Genomic DNA, 22,046 nt, shown 5'->3' with positions numbered 1-22,046 from the left:
CTATCCTTCCCCACAGTAATTCATGTAACTCCAAACCAAACTGTTTATGGAAATTTGTTGTAGATACACAACAGCACGCCTAAATAGAATACACTGACGCACCCTTTCCTACAAAATCAAATTAATTAAATGACACGCTTCTGCTTTTGCAATAACATCGTCCGGAAGCGCAGCTTTAACCCAGCACCAAGTTGCAAATTGTAAAGCAGAGAGATTTAACTATTTAAAAGTCTCCCTTTACCACTTTAATACGATTCAATTTAAATGAATTTTGTGTTAAGTCCTATCGTTTACCATTTTCGAATTGAAAACGTGAAATGCAATCAGAGATTTCAATTGCTGTGCCCCCCTGTAAGAATTGAAATTACAAGGCGGCCTGGCAGCTGAAATTAAATGCCATTTCGCGTTATTAGTGCAATTTCGTTGCACAAAAGAAGGATTCACGCAGCTTGGCACGAATAGGACGGCTACCTGATTTAAAGGAGAATTAACCGAACCTTAAATTACGACCTTGACGCCTCTGAGACGCCACAGAATAGATGCCAGTCGCAACAGGTGGACTGGGGAATCTCTGGCGACCCGTAGACCGACGTCTTAGACTGCGGTTTGCGGTCCAAGTTCCGCATGCAAAATGGTTTTTGGGTGGTTTGCTGAAATATAAGCCAAGCGCCGCATTGTCCTTGCGGAACCGGTGGCTTTAGAAAGTCCGCATCTCACACGGCGGCCTTGGCTGGGGTTACTCGACCGAGATTCTACGGGGCAGTATAAGACGCTCTGTGTATTTTTCCACCTTATTATTTTCGGCATAACATCTTGGGTTACTTGGCAGGCCCGCCACCCTATACGCCGTTTGACCAGAACCACTCGCTTTACAAATGGGCAAACAAAAGCGGAATGTGTGACTGCCTGTATCTCCCGGTCTACGTGTTGGGTAATAAATAAAACGCTGATGCAGCTTTGGCCATGAGTTTAAAGGGCAAAGGACCCGTGTCCAAAATTCACCCCTTCGTGCCACCGGCAGTGCTATCGCCCCTAGAAGTCTTGGCAGCAACACGCGTTACAAAGTGGGTAACGCGTCACAAAAGATTTAATTCATTCTCTATTGTTCCCGGGCGACGGCGATTCGTGTAAAAGGGTGTTAATTTTTTGGGATACCCCTAAGTGCCAGAAGGGGTCGTGCTATGCAGACAAAGACAGTGTCGGGTGGCCTAAAGTGGCGGATCCATGTCTGGGGCAGCGGATTGAGATCGCGTACATCCGCCACGGATTTAAATTTGCAAGTCGAGGGTATCTAGAAAATAATGCAGCTCAAGGCGCCGAATGCAATGCGAAAAATGCTATACAGTCGCCCATGCATCTATTTCTGGTTTATACCTCATAAATGACAAAAACTAAAAGAGTAACTAGTGAGTTATGGCTTTTAATGTCCTCTTTGTGTACATTAGGTGTGTTTGATCAATTAACCATTGCGCAATAAACCGACCCTTGTTCGTCGTGAGAGCGTTTAATGTGGTTTACTTTCGGCCTACTTCCAAGTTACTGAGAAACTTATGCCACGCGGTTCCTGCACAGGAATAATTTATGCAGCCTGGTTTCCTGATTTACAGTGTTTAATTTCAATTACTGCAGCTCTTTGAAATAATGTTAAGACGTGTAAATACGCCGTTAAGACTTGTAATGCTACATGCAGGGGCAAGCCTGTACCTGAAGCAGATGCCCTTTTTGCCAGCTGTAAGGACTGCAAAGCTCAAGGTTGTGTTATTTTGTTTGTGCAGCCGCTGTTGCGGAAAGAAGCCGGGTTCTTAACGCATGCCAGCCCCTTGTCCTTTAAACCCTGCTTTTCACACTGACATAGCGGAATGATATTTTGGCTGGCAGGCCCAGGTCAAGTACAGCAGTGCAGTTCAAACCTACGCAATCCTCAGCTCGGTATTACCACAAATCGACAATTCACATGCCCCATACCTGTAAGTGCACCGACCCGTTTCAGAAAGATAGAAAAACCTGTGAAATTTGCAAAGCCATAAATTAGTGCACGCAAGCGAGCCACCCTCAAAAATGTGTATTGCGGTAGAAACATACTTAAACAGCATCACTATCTGTGTAAAAATGGCTTGCATTAGAGTCATAGCGTATGTGAGCTAAACTTTTAGTCTTTTTTCAAATTGCGAGAAATAAAATAATAAGTAAAACTAGGAAAGAACACAATTGGGACATTGGCTTATAACTTAACAGTAGCGCTTTTTTTCATTGTATCCAATAGCGGATATAGGTCGAAGTTATCACAAGAACATAGGAAACCCTGCAACCGGTATACGGCGAAATATTGAAGCAAAATAAAATCTTTGGATTGTGTTTGGTCCACCCTACTGATTACTGTAATATCGGTGGTTTGTTTGATCCAGTATTGTGATGTCATAATGCTGAAAGTTACGCAATATTTTTGTCGAATACAAACAATGACCAGCAGGAAATGAACCGGAGTTTGCTTGATTTTCAGCATTAAGATTAAGCTTTTATTGTGCAGGTTTAGGAATAAGAAGGTGTTAGTTGTGTCATATTAGATATCGTTGTTGTTTGTGCGTCAACTGCATGATCTGCATAACTCTTTCAAGCTAAACATGCACTTGCGAGCACTAACAACGTTGTGTATGCCATTGCTACGTATACGCGCCTGTACTGTGATTAACCCGTTGTGTGGCATTTGTATGCGCCGTTTCTGCCTCAGAACACGTAGTATTGATCAGGCGCGAGTAGCGCAAAGCGCTTTAGTGATAATTAGCTTAGCGACTTGTATACACACACATAGAACTGTATTCGCCAGTAATTTTAAGCTGGCTGTTGTTCTGAAAGTAGCGATCAGCGCTTTTGGCTGCAAAACCCACTAAGCCGCGAAACATGCAACTGTAAAGGAGTTTATAGTGTTACAACGCATATCTAAATAACTTCACACGCTGCATGTGAACTGAATTTAGATTATGTGGACAGGATTATACGTGTTTAGGTAAGGTGCAAATATGTTTAATAGCCAAGTATTTAGTACAAGTTTATTACTTGGGCTTAGGGTACGCTGGCTACCTATGTACTAACGAAGTGTGGTTACGTATTACAAGTGAGGTCGCTTAAACTCCGCATGTTCGATTTAACACGTGAATTTGTAGACATGTTGTTATGTGACAGAAAATTACTAAATTGGTTGTATGTGGTTTGGTTGAAGAGATGTCCGCTTGAGGACAGACGAGAGCAAACTATATGCTTCTCAGCCTTTCTTGTCACGTCTCTCGGGGATATCCGGATTATTCATTGCTATTTTATTTCAGACGAAGTCTGTGGCTCCACCCACAGCTGCTCTGCAGTTGCGTAACATCAGCCTTAGATGTCGAAATCCCGCTACACCATAAGCGCATAGCAGGCGCTGCAATCCGAACTACAGCATCTCGTACAGGTACCCGTGTGTGACCCTTTTACGCCAATAACTACTGGCAATCTTACGCGCCCGGCCAGCATTCCAAAAACCTGCACTTTGGTAATGATTATTTGTTACTTCTGTGAAAACGCCCACTTGACGTTGCTCTGGCGGGAAACCCGCTTGCTTTTATTTCTCAAAGAGAGAGAATGAGAAAGCGCTCCTGAAGGTACACGGCATTCTCTCGCGGGAAAGAACAGCTGATTGTCAACGTTGTATTGTAGAAACGTAATTTTTTCATAGTTAAGCTTGAGCGCGGCTTTGGCGCTTGAACGTTGTAATGTGCTGTGAAAGGGGGGCGGACAGGATAATAAGCTTTAAATTCGTGAATGTTTTTAGCTTATCTTGCTTGTTGCAGTGCGACCATTCTCTCAGTTTGGCTACGAATATTGAAAGCACATCAGGGAATTTGCTTTAGGAAAAGGGAACTATCGTTTCCTTATTTGCTGCGCGAACGAGTGGCTTGCTTCGGGTGCATACTTCAGTAGGCTATCCTGTATAGGGTGCGAGAGAGTGCTGCTAGTCTCAACGCCGTTTGCTAATTGGATTTGTTGCGTTTTTGGGACAGTACCTTTCTGTTTTGCGTTCTCGGGCGCCGTGTTTTTATCCGCTGTACAGCAAGCGTTGTTTGGCGATCGTATTTAATTGTCGCAAAGTCCGCCGCCGGTTTACTTGTATTTGAGTTTAACTTGCTGTTAGTAGGTTATAAGAGTATCAGCAACAAATCAGTTATCAGTTAAGATTGCTATTTCGTAAAAAATGTGCTTGCGTCCGCTTGAGTAAGCAAGTAAATGGCTCCACACACAATTTTTACCGATAATAAATAAAGGCAGTCAGCAAAGTGCAATCGCTTGACCTATTTCGCTATGCAATGTAGGCCGAGGAAATAAAGACCTACCTTGCCGAGGGAATAGGTTTCAAACCCGGCGAAAAAGTTTCCCCGAGCGTGTTTTGGTAAAGATGCACAACCAGACAGGCCAGACCGTCTGGGGGAAAAAGGTTCTCTCAGTTCTCTCTTGTGTTTTTCCCAGCTCAGCTGATCGACTTTTTTCCCATTTAGACTTAGTTTATGTTTGAAACTACCAAGACTTTGATTACTTTGTCGTTAGTTCTTTTACTCGCTTCTTTAATATACTGCGATTATTCGCTTGATATAAAACAGTCGGGCGAGCGTCTTCGCCACCATATGTCGTTATTGTCTCCTCCTGGAGACACGACGAGAATTAGCCTAGCGACAAGGCACTGCATTGTTGCAGAGAGAATTTTGCAACATTTATCAATTAGCAAATACTTCGGAAAATCAGATTTTCCGTTAGGGTTTAAGGAGTTTTTGAAAAGGACTGTTAATCTTATACCGATACTTGCAGGCTTAGTGTTAGCTTTGGTCGTTGTGGTGAAGTTCTGAATTCATTATGAAGCTCAGCACACCGATAAACACCGATCCAATAATGTCCCAGTTCGATGAGCTGCGACCGCTGTTTTATTACAACCAAGAAGAAGACCTACCGCCATCGAGTCCCACCTATGGCGCTTGTTTGAGCGAAGAAATCTGGAAAAAGTTCGAGCTGCTGCCAACTCCACCACGATCCCCCGAACACTTTGGCTCGTTGGACTCTGACCTCGATCCCGAATCTCTGGTGCCGGACACTGACTCTTATTTTGCCGACAACACGCTCTCAATGGTCAAGGAGAGCCTCGGCGAGATACCGACCGAACAAGTATTGCCGAGTGTCGATTTAACCTCGAACTTTTCAAACAAGCCGGAGGCCCAGTCCAATGAGATTGATGCCAGTTATAAGCTCATTAAGGACTGTATGTGGAATGGAATCGGCCACAAGCCCCACTCCGAGGTTTCGAGGGTCGGACGCCCGCGCAACGTCTCCCCGGGATCCCAGCGCTTCAACGCGGCGAATGGATGTGTCAACCCCCTAGCTGTATTCACGGTCAATTCAGCCACCGAGAAGAGACGATTAAGTCCAACATCAAACATCAGTGCCAAGAGGCGAGCCGAACCATTAGAAACAACCAGCGATTCAGGTATGTCAAATTTCGTTATCTTTTTAAATGTCCGCATATTTTGCTGTGCAGCGAAACCTGCGATTGACGCAGTTACGGGCTATTTGTTTCTGCTTCCGCTTTTAGTGCCCGTCTAGATGGGCGCTAACATATCCATGGCTGTCAGCTTCGCACCGCCAACATATCATTCCTCGCGACTCGTCCCATGGACTAGCTGGCTGCGTAGAGGTTTCATTTCTGCTTCGATTATTTGCCAGACTAAATCCAGCGCATAATTTTTAAATGCCCACTTGTCACTCCCGGCCATTATATCACACTGAACCACAATGAACCAGTGGCAACTTCAGGTGTTTACGTTATACCGGACCGCTATAACGCCCGTCTGCGTAACACAGTATGAATAAGCTGTTCGGGCCGCGCACCTTAGCTGCGTGATGCTTTGAAGAATAAGCTTCAAGGTCGTATGTTATGACCCTGTTCGCCATTCCCGCCGCGCGCCACCGACTTAGTCCATCCTACTGCTGATGCGCTTCGGTAAACCGAGACTAAATTAACCTTGATCCGACGGAAGTCGGACTTGTGCTTTTGTTACCAAAAATCGCCGTGGTAATTGGGCGTGTGAAATTTCCGCATTCTAATCTGCCGCCGTTCCACTTACCAGTACTACCAGGCCCGAAATTAACAGACTTATCACTGTATATACACTAACATGCGGTCCCTCTGCGTCCGTTAAGAGACCTGTATTGACAATTTCGTTAAACAAACACGCCCGGCACTCAAATCCTAGCACAAAGCTATATAACACCGTACATTGGCCTTTAAAAAATCGCTTTATAAGAATTTCAAATAAAGCCCGTGACTGATAGCTTTTCACAACTTAAATATTTTATTGCCCTATTCGATTTTCCAGACAACGTAAAACTACTGGCAATATGTCTTCCACATCTTAGTTTAGTTGTATATGACGGAACCATGGTTTAGCGCACATTGATATCTTGAAGGCGAGCAAATAAACTTTTACCACGCGTTTGATGGTGTTGCGTATCTCGGTCGGCTGCTTTCATCTCAACGTTTTATTTTGGTTTTTACCGGAAGCACACATCTAGACCGCAGGTTACGAAAACCGCAAATAAAATGTTGGCGATGGAAAATAACGTCACGAGTGCTACAGTGTTGCACTATCTATAAACCTTGGTTTTACTGAACTTGTGGTAGTATAATAGTACGTATAATGTTTCAATCTTTGTGTACGTCACACTTTTCCAATACCACATTCTATCGCATTGAATCATACCTATGTAATGTTGCAGTCGTTTTGGTGTAATCGTTTACATTGGTCGGCAAAACGCAGACGCTTGCTATGGACAATGTAACACAGGTCGCCACTTGAGTTACTGAGTGGCCGGTTATCTGGCCAAGCTGCTTCTGAGGTTAGACGCCTGTGGGCGAGTGGGCCCAGTTCAAAGCCATCGTCAGCCGATACAAAAATAACGTAAATAGCTGCGGAACGAATTCGCTGGCCAGTTCGTCTCGAAAAAATTACGAAATGCGCTTATCCGGGCAAAAATGCACGAGGCGATAATGGGACACTTCCCAGGGGCTCTTGCTACTGCTGACGTAACTGCTTCACTTAAAGCACTGCCTCCGCTCCGAAACATGAATAAGCGGCGAAACGCTATCGCACTGGGGAATTCTTCCCGATGAAAAACGGAAAACCACCAGTTAAAATTTAGTTCATCGTCCGCCGTTTACTTAATGAGCGATTTTCCTCCTTTGTTTCATTCTATGACATCCATCAACACGGGTGTGCCTCCGGTTCAAGTACAGGGTGTTATATTTATCGTCGAGATGCCGACACAGAATACTGCCCGATAAAATCGGCGTTGTTCAGCGCAACAATTCCCCCGCATATTTCGGGCCGTGCGTCATACGGACTCGCTGTTGAGCCGGTCTTTAAAACCTTCGAAAAACCAAGCGCCTTCTTCCCCAGGGGTGGTCAGTTCAGGCTAAGCTGTTGTTGTCAGTGCTCGCCGGTCTGTTGCTTCAAGCGCATTCTTCCGGTATTGAGTGATGATGACGCAATTCTAACCTTCTCCTTTTGAAATGCCACAGCCAGCATGAATATGCCGGCTTGGAAACCCCCGTCCAGCAGATTTCGTTCATGTTATAAGTTTAGAAACATCGAGTTTTCGTCACATTAAATTTCGCTGGTTAATTTTGCCAAAGGCCTTTTTAACGAGAAAAGCCGCGAACGCAAGATTATACGCTTAACGGTGAGTCCTTAAACAATTCAGGGCATTAAAACCGCCAATAAAACGGAAAAGGCTCGTTATTTTGTTCATAACCTCTTCCACCCAAGCTAAGCGTTGCTCATACTGTCCATAAAGCAGAACCCCTGCCATAACGATGCATCGTTAGCGACGCCACGGCCGCCAATAATCTCCAAGGCCATTACCACCAGCTTAAGCGACAACCCCCACTGTCAGCTGGTCTTCGGAACTTGCGCTTTGGCGGTGCGAATTGTTAGTTCGCGATTGATGTTATTGTAAGGCGAGTGCAATGGAGCGAAAACTCCGTTTGAACCTTAGCACCCCCTCTCACATGCTGCCTTCTCTTAACACCAACGTCACTGTCGATTCCGCTATTTCCCACCAACGCGTTATTCGACATTCCCGTTTTTACGACCTGCCGGTTTAATAGCAATTTTACCGGACCGCTTCCAAATTCGCCGGAATTGTTATTTGATGTACGAATTAAATTCGACGTTATTAAGCCTAGGTCTAATTTCGTTAACGAGCGGCGCGTTGACACACTTGGCAGAATACACATCGAGGTAACTACACACAACGCTTTCTGGGGAATTAAAAGATTTGACGATCTTTGAAGTCTTGATTTATGCGGGCAAGGAATAATAGGAAATATAATTCGCCCTCGGCAGACTTGCTAATTGGAAATCGTCTGGAAACGGTACCTCGGCACGCGTGTCGGGGATTACTCAATTTAAAGCAATAAAAATAGCGGTTTGGGACATTTGTTCCGCCACACATATTAACATCACCACAGTGCTGATTACACCCGTACTGTTGCTGGGAAACGGTCGGAACTTAAATTTTTGGTTTTCTGTCGCGAGTCTTTGATGACGATGTGTGATCGCCCCCGCAATCGTTTTCGTGCTACCAACGCTTACGCACGTCGTGGTAGCTCGTTTTACCGTGTCCAGTTCACTCTACCCCTATGACAAAGTAATAGTCTGCACCCACGATGAATAATTGATAGCAACGAATTGAAATCGTTTGATCTTCCAAGCCAACAGGTTCGACGTACCTCGTATTGCGAATCAGAACGCTGTCGCCGGCGCCGCACTGTTCCCCGCCGATACCAAAATTATAGCTGTCGCCCTTTGTGTTGATTTGAATTGAAACTTCGCACTGGTATGCCCGTTCCACGTTCTTACCCCAGAGATTACCAAAGAACCTACCACATAAATGCGCCCCGCGAATTCTGTCCAAATCCTAGAAGGTAATCATAAGTTTATACGTCAGCGCTTGGTCAACTTCGACTGCAAGCCGTTGCACACACACACCCGCGCGCACGTTCACGTACGTACAGACCAAAGCGCTTTGTTTTCCATTTGATGCATTACGTCGTGCCTATCGTGTTTAGTCTTTGGCTGAATTTTTCATGAGCCAATCGATGTATTGATGCGGGCGAGACGCCGTCGCTTCGTGAGAGAATGCATTGCCTGTTATTACATCATACGCTAAGTTCGGGGTTTTATCGCTAACCGTCTTCCTTGAAAGGGCAGCCATGCAAGGACCTCTACCAAACTTAACTCGTCATTTCTAAACTTTTTCCTGCAATTTTTATGCGGCCTGATGTGCACCACCGCCTCATTGATGTTCTCACAGAGCGGAACATCGTATTATCCGATGATAACTGGTCTACCACCACTTAATGCAGCACGAACCACGATAATTATGATGGTAAACCGCCGATGCGCGATAGGTTTTGCACAGAAACCTGTTATTTTTCCGTCCACTGCCGCCGTGGCCAAGATTAATAAGCCTCGAAACGCAGTGACGCCGACTGTGGCGGCGTGATTGTACGATTTCATTTGACGGCCTGTCCGTTTGTGTATCCGCCAACGTTCAAGAGAAATTAGTTACTTTACCGGCAAGGCTTGCCATTCTTCAGCACCAGCACCTTAATTGCTACATCTCCCGTTGCTCGCCAACAGATTACCCGATGACGAGCGCTTATAACGCTGAGAGCACATTCTTCGAATCGCCTCTTAATCCCAGCACACTGATATTTGCCTCTTTGGGCGGCGCGACACGACATGAACTTGGGCATTATGTCTACCCAGTGTGTGTTCCGCACTTTTCATTATATAATTTCGCGGTCAGATTTCAAAATAACCCAGCGATTGGGCCAATTCTTAAGAAAACGAAAAATCGCCGAAAAGCGTAGAAGTATAATCACCACTCCTTTCTCAATGAAACGCGGCCGAGATTTTGCCGTAACCATCAACACTTCGTCGTGGCCGATGTAAACGTTACCTTGCAAATCTTGTTTGATTGGGGAACTGCCTGACTTGCCTTGTAATATGTTGGCAGTTACCACAGCGAATCGCTTTCAAGTGTTCGCCGTCAAATATTCGACCTTCACTCGCGCTTTTTAAGCCTCATAAGAAATAAATTGAACAGGGAATAACCGACAAGCACACATTAATGCTTGTCAAGGGCCGCTTATAGTAAGCCGCTATACGTGAGCATATACGCCTCCGATTCGCCGTGACCGGTCTGTATTACGCATCAAAGCACTCATAAGCTGTCCACTCGGAAGAGATTTGAAAGCTTAGTTATAAATGTCAATCATAGATCTCCGCTTTACCTCCTCGACTTTAAGAACCCACATGAATAAAATCCCGAAAAAAATAGCAGGTTTTCTTAGAGACGGGTTATATGAATCATGCTATGACGCCTTTAGATACCGTTATATTTAACCACAGAAAGAGACGGATCGCTTTCTTGACTCTTATTGTCCCAAGCGACCGGTCTTCCTGCAAGTCCATTACTCGCAAACTCACTTTTCGTTCCGCGCAGTGGTTGTCAATTTGCGGCTATCAATTCTCCCCGCCATGCGACGGAATTTCGCTATTCTTCCGCGCGATCGGTTTATGTGCGGGCTCGAGTGGATCACAAAACCCCGGGCGGAAGCTGTGGCCCGTTTTCGGGGCGAAAACGCGCAATCTCCTTCCGATGTATTTGTTCTCCGGTTCAGCCGGGGGCCGGGGGTTTTTAGGGGGATGTGCTTCGCCACCGTTCAATAGACGTCCCAGACCGATTGTTTGCCTGAGGGGCGGACAGTCCACGGCACAACCGGTGAAAAGTCTTTTCGTATCACTTTTCCTCTGTCAGTCATCACTCTCTATCGATATTATTATCCCCGGCCCCGTCCGTCCTCACTTTCTCTTGCCATTTCGCCCATGACTCTAAACGGCCATTTAACGTTGCAACTAACAAGTGTGCGCACTCTGGCGTGGACCGAATAAAGGAAAGGATGAATAGCGGTCAGTGCGCGCTCTCTTTTTGATTTGTTTTTATTGGTTCTTCCACGCCCTATATGTCGCCCCAAATCCTATAGCGGTCATCATTCGCCACGCTTCAGAAATTGATATAATTTCACGGCGTTCCACCCGGCCCCGTTTCCTACACATCTCTGCTGGTCCAGAACAGCCTTGGTACCGAAGTGTCTACCCAAACATAAACAGCGCGTTTGGTTATTATATTCCCTTCGTTGCCGAATTTAATCACCGCCGCCATTGAAATTAATAACTTTAAAATCCCCTTCCGGCCGCCTATGCAAATATTAAAGCCAGTGGCAGTGAGCCATTTTCGACCTTTACCCTATCGTGTCCCAGGCTTATTACTGCTGTCCACGGTCTCAACTCAATCAGGATAATACAACGCAATTATCGCATTTGACAAATTACTTTTTCGCAAATTATTATGCTTTGCTGTAAAGAAATTTACACAAATCGTTCGGTAATTAGTTTAATAACAAACTTTCGCCTGCGAGCTGCGTAATCTATGAAAATAGAGTTTAATGTCCACTTTCGAGTGTATAATCAAAACCGCTCGAAATGGTTAACATTTAGAGCTTCGTGAAAGTTTCTCGACCGGTATAATTAGTTTAACCGCTTAGCGGGCAGCAGTATGTAATCCGGCAATAAGATTTTCATTTGCAACGTCCGTTGCCGCCTCTACGACCAAAGCCGCTGCCAGGCGTCCAGCAGAAATTGCTATTTAAGCGGGTCATTTGTGCCAATGCGCAAGCAATGCCCTATAAATAAATAAACCGAAATTGAAAGGGTGCGCGCGGCATTAACGACTACCGGCCGTCATATTTGCGGGGCTGAAAAGCCGGATACGGGTCACTTCTTCTTTCAAGTGCAGAGGTATTTATACTGTAGCGTACTCCCGCTCCTGTAAAATAGGTGTCGACATGAAATACCAAGAGAACGCAGAATGCTTTTAACCGGTGACTCAAAGCAATAAAGTAGCTGTAGAAATCTCGACTTCCCAACTTGTCTGTTTGCCTTAATTTGGTTTTCCGTCCACGTGAAACGATATGAGGTTCTTCATTCATAAAACGCTGGAGCGGGAACGTTGTTTGTCTGTGACCTTTACATGTATGCCTCGAAATGTGTATGCTCGGAGCGCCTCAAATACACGAGCAAACATACACCGACAGCTTGTACGTGGAGTATTTCGTAATACTGTGTGCACCTTAATACTACGGCGTGACGTCATTGCGTTTGGGAAACCGCACTATTTTAGTATTTTATATTTGGAACTGCTACCGTTCAAGGCGGCCGAATGTCTGCTGTCGTCAATTCAACCGCTGACGTGAAACATTACTGTTACATGCAAGGGCCGATACCAGTTCTGTCCGCTTTTCCATACAGATTTAACCGTTGGAACCATATGGATAGGAAACATGTACTTGAATATCGCTACCCTCTGAAAATTGTACACTATAACCGTTTTTCACTGGTGTAGCAGCGTAGTAACAGGAAAAGCTGTCACTCATTTTCCGGTAATCGATTAAGTTTCATTGCCGCCCATTGTTAATTTCCATTTAATAACTCGTAAAACGTAAACTGTAAGAAAAGAAACGCATCTATACGTGCTGCATTCGTCGTGGCGACTTGCTGCAAGCAGCGGTTGCGCAACAATAGCGGTTGGTTACGAAACCCACTATGGATTGCGAAAGCGCCGCGTATGCAGTTATGCCCAAGGACACAATAGACTATTTACGATGATGACCCGCTTGGGACTGAAGTGGTTTGAGTGTGTGGCTTATGCCCATCGCTTGTGTGTATTTAGGCACATGAGCGCGACATGAATTGCATGCTCGTTGTAAATGAATAAATTCCTAACATTGAGACGTCGCCCCGTCGTATAATATGCACATAAAGCTGATATGTACACTGGCAATGCAAATTCCTTTGATTTAAATTCACGCTTACAAAGGAGACTGATTTACGTAAACACAATGGCACCCCGAATCATTAGCGCCTGGTTCATTCATTATAGTGCAATACTTTAAGCGCATTGTATCATATTTTCGTACAATTTGCGTACTACGTCCTTCTAGCTCCCAGGCATCCTTTATAATTCTACCCCGCTATGACAATTTGGCGGTGCTGGTTTTACATTGAGCCCCAATGTATGTGATTCATAGGTCGCTTGCCGCTGCCAGGTTTCCTGACTTATAGGCGCAGTCGAACATTTACCTACGCAGCCCGCATACCCAGCAACGCATCAGCTGTTGTCGGCGGCGTCGATTTAAAAATCACTGCCGGATGTTTGGCGAAAAGTAATCGTTGAAAAGTTTTGTTTTTCCTGTCTATGACGTCATAAGGGGCCCTCGACACACTGAGTCACAAGCCACCCCGTGTAGTCGGTTTGTTATTAATGCTCGGCGCCTTGTGTGTCGTATACGCGTTATACCGGAATTACTAATGATCGTCGTGAATCACCGTAGGCCATCACCACTATCGCATTCAAAGGCGCAACGCTTAGTTCAATACCCGCTACCCCACTCCTTTATCACGTTTATTGTAGGTAAATCAAAATACGCGATAAATTATGCGGCTTAAGGAAGAATTTTGGTCCCCAGCGCTTATCGTCAGCATATTTTTAGCGTGACAAACTGTTTAAACGAGGGGCGGGTCGTTCGCTTCTTTTACTCAAGATCGCAGCAGGTGTTTGCCGAGCGCCAACACTGATTCTGCACTAAAACCACAGCCGAGGTCTCGACCGAGCCATGAATACGCTTGGGGATAGCTTTTGAAGCTTTACAAATTGCGCAATTGTCATTTTGCACCCGGAACTATAGCTTTAAAGTTCAAACAGCCATTGCAAACTGCTGGTGCACACCATAAAGTGAGACAGAAGCCGCGTTTCTTATATTGTGCAATATCGCAAACATACGCACACATATCGTTCCAAACTGTCTTTCTACGTAGAATGTCTCCTAAACAGCGAGCCCGGACATCTGGAAATTAGGAAATTAAGATCTGGTTACGACATGCGCTGTTTGGGCGACTGGTATCAGAGAGCGTTTAGAAGACTTTGCAGTCAAAACAGTGTCTACTTTAAATTAATGCATTTTGTTTTGTTTTTGTGTCAATTGTTGTTACGATTTCCTCCACACCTGGTCCCGACTGCGACAGGAGGAGCGTAGGTCTTCGCCGAGATTTGCTTGTGTAAACCAGCCCAGATTTGTTTATCTCGATTGTATTATCTGTCATATCTGTCTCACTAAAATTACACGACCCACCAAAATATAACGCTCGTCCGACATGTGTTTATAAGGGCACGGGCCGGATTTTGCATAACTGTTTAAGAAGCAACTGTTTCCCCATTCATGTCGCTGTTAAAACAAAGGTACTGGCACGCAGTGATGTGTGATTTATGTTAACATCTGTACTATCATCCCAGTACCGCCGTGCGCCAGCAAACACTTGACACGGATTTTTCACGTTACAACAGCGGACATCTCTAACGCACAAAGAGCTTGTTTAGCGGCATCATATGGCCACAGTGTGCTCTCGAGCTCCGAGATGAAGTGGCGTGCGGTAGTCCGCCTACGCTTGCTGCTTGATTTGCTTCACAGCACAAACATTTTTTAATGTTTCCTCTCCGCACGCGCTTTGACGTACGAACTAGCGCTTTAACCGGACAGGCTGATCTGCTCCTGGAAAATTTTGGACGACCGTTGGTTCCCCGCGCCAACCATAGACGCATTAAGGATGAAGGTGTAGAATTAACATCCTGCTACCGTCATTACCCCCCAACAAACGTGGTCTAGTTTCATAAGATCGTATTTGCTTTTCTTTCCAACTGGAATATAATACAGCGTCAGCAACGAAGGCGAACTCCGTCTTTTTTTACTAGTAGTCTTAACGACGAAGTTTCCTGTGGTATTCCCGCTGATTACATACCATGTGAAATAGTGAAGTACCGTACCGACTTGGTTTGAACTGTGACCGAGTTTTCGTTAAGCGCCCGAGTTCAGGCAGGGTGGTCGAACGAACCGTGGTGAACTCACTGACCGGTGATCTTTCGATCCTGTAATTTCTCGATCGTTGCTGCGCATGCGCACTGTGTGAAGTGGACCGTCGCATTGTTGGCATGCCTACGGTTGCTAACCACTTTAAACAAAAGCACCCGGGTTCTACTATGCAAATTGTCGTTTTGTGTACTGAGGAAACTGGCTTCAAATCTGATCCTAAATTTAAAAGACTTCGCTTACGCAATGTTCGTTACCAAGAACGATCGTTCAATCCACTAGAGAAAACATTCCGTTTACATTCATTAAAGTTTGTCGTACTATTAATTAACGAAACAGGTTCATACGCAAAATATGACAACATCATTTCACCCCATTTTTAGGAAAGCAGGCTGCTACAAACCAGTCTCTATAACAGGCAATGTTTTGTTTTTGCATCGGTCAGTTCCCATGTAACCAGCCCAAACGAACATGCAGGCCTCAGTAGTGTTACACGCCGGACGACGAGTAATTTCCTAGGTAATACGATCGCCCTAATTTATGCTGTGTCGAAAAACATCTCACGTACATCAGTTTACGAACTCAAAACGTGTTCAACATAGTGCATGCCCGCTTCAAAGTGCACGATAGCATCTAAAAAGAAATATCCCGTCTGTGCCCCAAATCCAAGGTCCCATGATTTGAGTGTAGGACCTCACCCTTACAGAATAAAACAGCCTAAAATGGTCCCGTTCGATTTAGACAGAAGCGATGCGCTGTATCGCCTCTAAGAAACCAACATGTACTCTTAATTAACTGCCGGTGCATACCACAGCCTCCTGCTAACCGTTCTTGCTCGTTGATCATAGCCCCAGCAAGCTGTTTTTAAAACCTATTACAGCCACTTTTAAATTTGACCCCTTACCGTAGGGCGGCTTCCCACGCTCCTAGCACTGCCCACGCATACGTGTTACAGTGAGCGCACCGTCGTTTTTAGATTAGTCCAGGGTACATCAACTATTTTACATGGCTTAAGACTAAACGTTTAAAACAACATGCAAATAGCGGCCGATGCAAGTAATTTCTACAACTTCAATCGTCCGTTATCGTAAAACTTAAACAATAGCGTGATTTGTATTGAAATACACAGTCGGTTTGTCTTGTTTTCGCGCGAACGTCGTTATTTGCCAAGTCTGATTAAATCAATACACAAAAGACAAATGATGACACTTTCGTAAACGGCCAGAAATTCACCCGCTTTAAACAATACATCTAAGCTGGGTGTACATAATCGTTTATTGCTGCAATGATTAACGCCTACGGTATTATGTAAGAAGTTTTAACTACATTTATGAGTAACACTTTCCGAGAAAGGCCGCATTAACAGCTCCCCACCCGCCGAGATACGCGTGTTTGTACTGCCCGTTTACCATCTGCCGGTTAAAGTTAATGGCAGGGACAAGTGTTTGATGTGTGGTGCATCCTCGTTTTTTTTTTGCATTTTTTCGTAGTAACTGTGTGGTGTGTTACCGGTTTTTGCAGTAATTCGCTCTTCCACATTTAAGTTCCGACACGCGAGTTCCCACGCCAATTGCATGAATGGGAGCGGGTGCCGCCAGAAGGGCATGCTTCCATTCACCACAGTATACTCTGGCCGTTGCGCTGTGTGTTTTGTAGTCCAGGAAACTGTTTAAAGGGACCGACCATACTAATGCACTGTGGCCTTCCGTCAGTATCTAGCTTGCCGAGGTCAATGCAAGGTTAAAATCCGTTTTACCCGAGCAACAATCCCGCCAATTTACATCCTTTGTGTGCGAACCATACATTCGAAATAAGCTTACAGCTTTAAAAAAGCAGTGATTCCGTCTGGTCTCAATAGGCTTTGTTGTGTCCGGCCAGACAGGATAATTGGATCGGTCAGCGCAAGCGCACAGCTGTTGCGACCCCTTGCGCCGAGGCCAAAGTCAGCCATACTGGCGCGCAGAATGATACAAACTCCCGGAGTTTCTTGGTTATTTACGGTGGCTTGGGAATAGCTTACCGCCTTCAAAGGCCCGCTCGACCTGCAACATACAGCTCCGGATTTTCGTGCAAATGTAACGGCGCAAAATTCCTAAGTAATTGGCGCTTCCCGCTCCGTGCTGCCTCCGTGCGCAGCTGAACGCGTATTATGGCTAAGACGAGCAGCAGAATCCGCAGTTTTTGCCGCAAATTTTACCACGATTTTCAAACCACGGCGCTGGGCATCCGTGACATGCTTAGACTGTCGGATACATTTCCGCTCAGCGGACCGAGATCGACTGACTTGCGCATTTACCGCTTTTGGACGAGTTCCCAACATGTGTTGTCATTAGTTACGAAGGTATTACACACTTCCCCCGGGTGCTCGACTAAACGATCATATTTCGTCAGCGGCGTACAGCCGGCATATATCTCAAAGGGGTGCAGTTCAATGACATATTCTACCGTACAGTGGAATTCGCCACGAACAGGTGACTCTAATATGGTCCCTTGTGGTGGTCTCGGCGGCAGGAAGTACTTTTTCATAACTGACATGTCATCCGAACACAATGAGAGTCAATCGGATGTTTATAATTTAAATCACACATACCACTATACATGCGCGTCATTTTGACTGTAATAACGAAGCTCTCGCATATTTTACCACCGCTGGCTGCGGGCGTCAGTCAAAACCACACAAATCCGGTGCCATTCAACATGCCCGTTTGATAGCGCGACGGTTACGACACCGGTTTCCTACATGCATCGCTCTGGTGCGATACGCTTATGATTGATCGGTTACAAGCAGCCTCTTTGAAGCCGTCTGTGCAACGACGTACACCGCGACGTCATGCTATATTATGCACACCTACTACACCGCGCTATTAATTACACCGATTCATTTTATCAACCCTCGCGGTTTGTGGTGGAAGTTTCACACAATAAGTTAAACTACTCTTAAGCTCGGTCATTGGGGGTAATATGACAACTTTCGATACATTTTCTTGCATTTTTTCATGGGGTCATTGAGAGTAAAGGTTATCTGGCCATCAACCGGTGGTAGACGTGTATGCACTCGGCCTGCTACATGGCGAGCCGCTTGCCATAAGGCGCGTTGCATACCCCCGGGCGCGTTCATTCTACCTTGACATTCGCAACGCAAAACCGAAATTTAGGCTTATTAGAACGCCTTGTTACTGGATTACCAGGACTCTCGCTTATACGAGGCCTCGGGTAGTAAGATTACGTGGTTTTCGCTGCACTTGGTTTATTTAATACAATACAGTTTAACCCTAAACAACAAAGTTAACAAACCACTTTCTTTGCAGACGAGGAAATAGACGTGGTTACCGTGGACAAGGCGAATCACACCACCACCACGCTCGGCGTCGTTTCGCAAGGCCGCAAATATGTTGGCACGCTCGTGGCGAGGCAGAACGGCAAGCACAGGCAACTTGAACTAGTCACGACCGGCGTAAACCGGTTGCAGGATCGCACACCAATCAACGACGACCAGATACGCGGAAGGACCAAGGCAAAACTTCAAATCGGTCAGCAAGTTACTAGCAACGGGCAAAAGAAGACGGTAATGATCGTAAAAAACAGGAACGTAGTTTCCCTTACCAACAAAACCGGTACCCAGCAGCAGGTCAACGTTCAGTTAAAACGTCTCCCAGTGGTTAATTCGACAACTGTTGCTGCAAGCGCAACTGCAACAAAACGCAGGTACAGCAGTCCGGGCGAGAAAACCAGCAATGGCGTTCACCAAATAATGCGCATGGCAACTCCGTCCGCTTTAATGGGGATCAACGAGAATGGCAAAGAAAACGCTAACGTTACAGATGTGGCGGCACCTGTTGGGCCCAAACGACGCTTTCTGTCCCTTGACGGTGTCTCGATGGTATCAAACACCGGCGTGATGAGGCATCGCAGTGAGCTCGCCAACAAATTGAACGCATTCGCCAATTCCACCAACCCCAGCCTAGCCAACGACATACCAGAGCTAAAGTCGCTCAAAACTGTACAGCCCATCAAGACAGAGCGAATCTACGCTCCAGTACCAATTACTGAGAAGAAGAAATATGCCAAGAAGACAAAGGCGAAGATCGTGCAGACCTTCGACTCTCCAGCCAGCAGTCCCGCTAGCTCAAACGGCGATGCCCCGACTTCGCCCCAAAAAACAAGGACAGCAAGCAGTGAGACCACCAGCAGCAGCTCTGGGTCGGACGAAGAGCTCATAAGAGTCGCCCACAATGTCCTTGAACGTCAGAGACGTGAAGGTCTTCGTACATCGTTCCACACGCTACGTAAATGCGTCCCGGAGCTCGCCGAACAGGAGCGCACCCCGAAAGTTACAATTCTAAAGAAAGCCCGTGACTACAGCTTCCAGCTTCAACAGGAGCACGCACAGCTTCAGAGCGAAAAGGCGCGTCTTCAGCAGCGTCAACTTGCGCTCCAACAGCGCCTGCGTTCTCTCGCATCCGAGATTTCCTCCGTGAAGACGATCTCGATCCCCGCCACAGTCAAATGCGAGCGCGTGGTCGGCGTACCTGAAGTAGCGACTGTCACATACGTCGTGCAAGACGTTACCGCCACCAACACCCAGGAAGATATGGAAGATGACAGAACTTCTGTTTTTTACCAAAACAACGACTGCTACTCCGACTATGAGGCAGAAATCAGCGGCGAAGAAGCCTATATTGCGGAGGACCATCTAAAAGAAACCTTTACGAACGTTTACTCATTCTAAACCCCTGACTTCTTACACGTTAAGACCTACAAACTTACAATTCCACTTTTCGCCGGATAGACATAGCGTTTTTTTTTCTTTTTATTTTTTCAGATTATTTTACCATCGGGCACTTTTCGTTCTATCTACCGTTCGTTGTTTTTTCGTTAAAATTATCTTTTATTATTTCTGACTTGTCCGCGCGGCAACGACCGCAGCCTTTTAAGTTGTTTTATGAATTTTAATTATGATTTCCTTCTGTTTTTTCGTTACCACCACGAATCGAGTCAACCAGTAGTTGTGTTCCACGGACCGAATTCGTTTTTTTTCGTTACTTTTTATACCCACATTCCACCCCAAAACAACCCCAGACCCGTAAAGTGTAAATACTTCCCCGAAATTGTAATTTAACTTCAAAACAGCCGATAATGTCCGACCACTGCCAAACACCACAAATCATCGCTTTTCGTTTTTTCGTTGTTTGACCGCCCACGTTTTTGCCTTACTTCGCCAATTGTATGCATTTGTATAAAGCTGTAGCGTAGCATCGTGAACAGTTTGACGTAGCGTTCACGCTAAGGGCCTACTACCATAGAGCACTACGCTTTCCCCACTGCCAGTGTAACATAGACTTCTATTTTTCCTTTTCCAGTTGCTGCTAAACCATAAAAACTTTTCAAACCAAGCGAACCGCTAACAAAAAATTCAAAATATAAACAAAAACACATAAAAACATTTTCTAATATCCCAGTGCCATGTCTGGTAATCGTAAATCATATCAGTATTCTGTTGTCGCTCACTGTTAAACACGCAGCTTTCGCCCGTTCGTATGTTACCAACAACCCATGTCGTGCCTTAACCAAACCTACTTATTCCCTAGCGGCGACTTGAGCCCACTTTCTTGGTAAAATTCACCCATTTTTTACACTAACCCCGAGGCCATATAACGCGATCGTTGTCAGACGTATCTACATTAACCCGAAGTGTTGAACCCGCGGTTGAGAAAAACGCGCGGGCCGTGTTCGTTGAATTATATAGGCGACAGTGCCGCCTCGATCCCGCTTTCGCCTCACTGTCGTCTTCCCGAACCTCGGCCATCGTGTTTCTTACCTCGACTCATATTACTGTGGTCTGTGATTCCGAGCAACGCCGTTGCTGAAAAGCGCTTCGCGAGTTTAACCCCCAGCGGGTCGTTCTCGCCCGTTTCCCGGTACTTTACGTCGTATAGATAGCAAAAAAACGTCGCCACCCGCGAGTCGGAGTTCGCCCGACCCCGCTTTTTTTCTGTTTGATTTTCAGTTTTAATACCTTTACGTTCGAAGGAGTCTATTTCCAATACTTCCTGCTGCTAAATAACTTGTGTAGAAAGAAGGGTAGACCGGAGCGTATGTCGTCACCACAACGACGCGCGTCTCCGTTCAGGTACTCGCTACTATGCTTACTTGTTTTTTTTTTGTGAATATACCCTTTGTAATTTCCCCCTTGTATTTTACGCGCGTAACTGTGTGTGTGTACAGATATCCCTATTTAATAGCAAATTGCGTGTGCTGTGTGTTGAGTGCATGCCCGCGTAACGGGGCGTCTTCGAATCCTTCGTTAAACGCGTTTATTTTAGCTGCTTCGTTTAGTTTGCGTTACTTGCAAAAAACTCCCTTTCGGTCGCGTACAATCATTCTAACACTGCGTGCTATAACCCTAAAAATCACCAAAACTGACCTTCTAATTTGGCTGTATAGTTAAACAAGCGCCTCCTAATATGTTCGCCTTTTTTTGTCCCATGCATGAGAACTCCAAATTTTCCTTTTAACTCACACCCCACCGTATGTTATGCGTGCACGGGCTGCTTATTCTCCTAATTCTTTTTCGGTTCTTCATTTAGTATATACAAAGCTATATGTCTCCTTTTGACCATTCGTTTCAGCTTGTCAATAAACGCGGGAGAAGGGAATTTATGTTGTTTATTTGTAATTTCTTCAAACCCAACAAAGTTAGTTTATGCAAGTATTCTACATAGCATATACTTAGGCCTACCAGGCAGCTGGCGACCGTAGTCTAGTGGTTAATAATTGAAATACCTCAGATAAGACAGGCTTAACAGTGTCTTGCAATTCGAGCAGTTAAACTTCCCCGCTCACCAGACGACTGGGGGAAAACCCTTCTGTAAAAGTTTTCTTTCGCTTTACAAAACAAGACGAATTAATAAACATGTAACAGGGCATGACTAGTTAAAAACTCTAATATAATTCAGTCGTTTAAAACATAAACAAACACTTT

General features: G+C 45.4%; 1 protein-coding gene across 2 annotated transcripts; it reads left to right on the top strand.

The window, feature by feature from the left end:
* The first annotated feature begins 2,842 nt into the window (after positions 1-2,842).
* myc (transcription factor protein) lies at positions 2,843-21,720 on the top strand. Of its 2 annotated transcripts, XM_009863234.3 has the most exons (4): positions 2,843-3,004; positions 3,321-3,445; positions 4,834-5,503; positions 18,373-21,720. In XM_009863234.3, exons 3-4 carry the CDS (start codon positions 4,879-4,881, stop codon positions 19,791-19,793), a joined length of 2,046 nt encoding a protein of 681 aa, XP_009861536.1. In that variant the 5' UTR covers positions 2,843-3,004; positions 3,321-3,445; positions 4,834-4,878; the 3' UTR covers positions 19,794-21,720.
* The last annotated feature ends 326 nt before the right edge of the window (positions 21,721-22,046 follow it).

This window comes from Ciona intestinalis, unplaced genomic scaffold (genome assembly GCF_000224145.3).
Source record: "Ciona intestinalis unplaced genomic scaffold, KH HT000105.2, whole genome shotgun sequence".
Taxonomy (NCBI): domain Eukaryota; kingdom Metazoa; phylum Chordata; class Ascidiacea; order Phlebobranchia; family Cionidae; genus Ciona; species Ciona intestinalis.
Note: the sequence above shows the minus strand (reverse complement) of the source record. Positions and strands in the feature narration are given on the sequence as shown.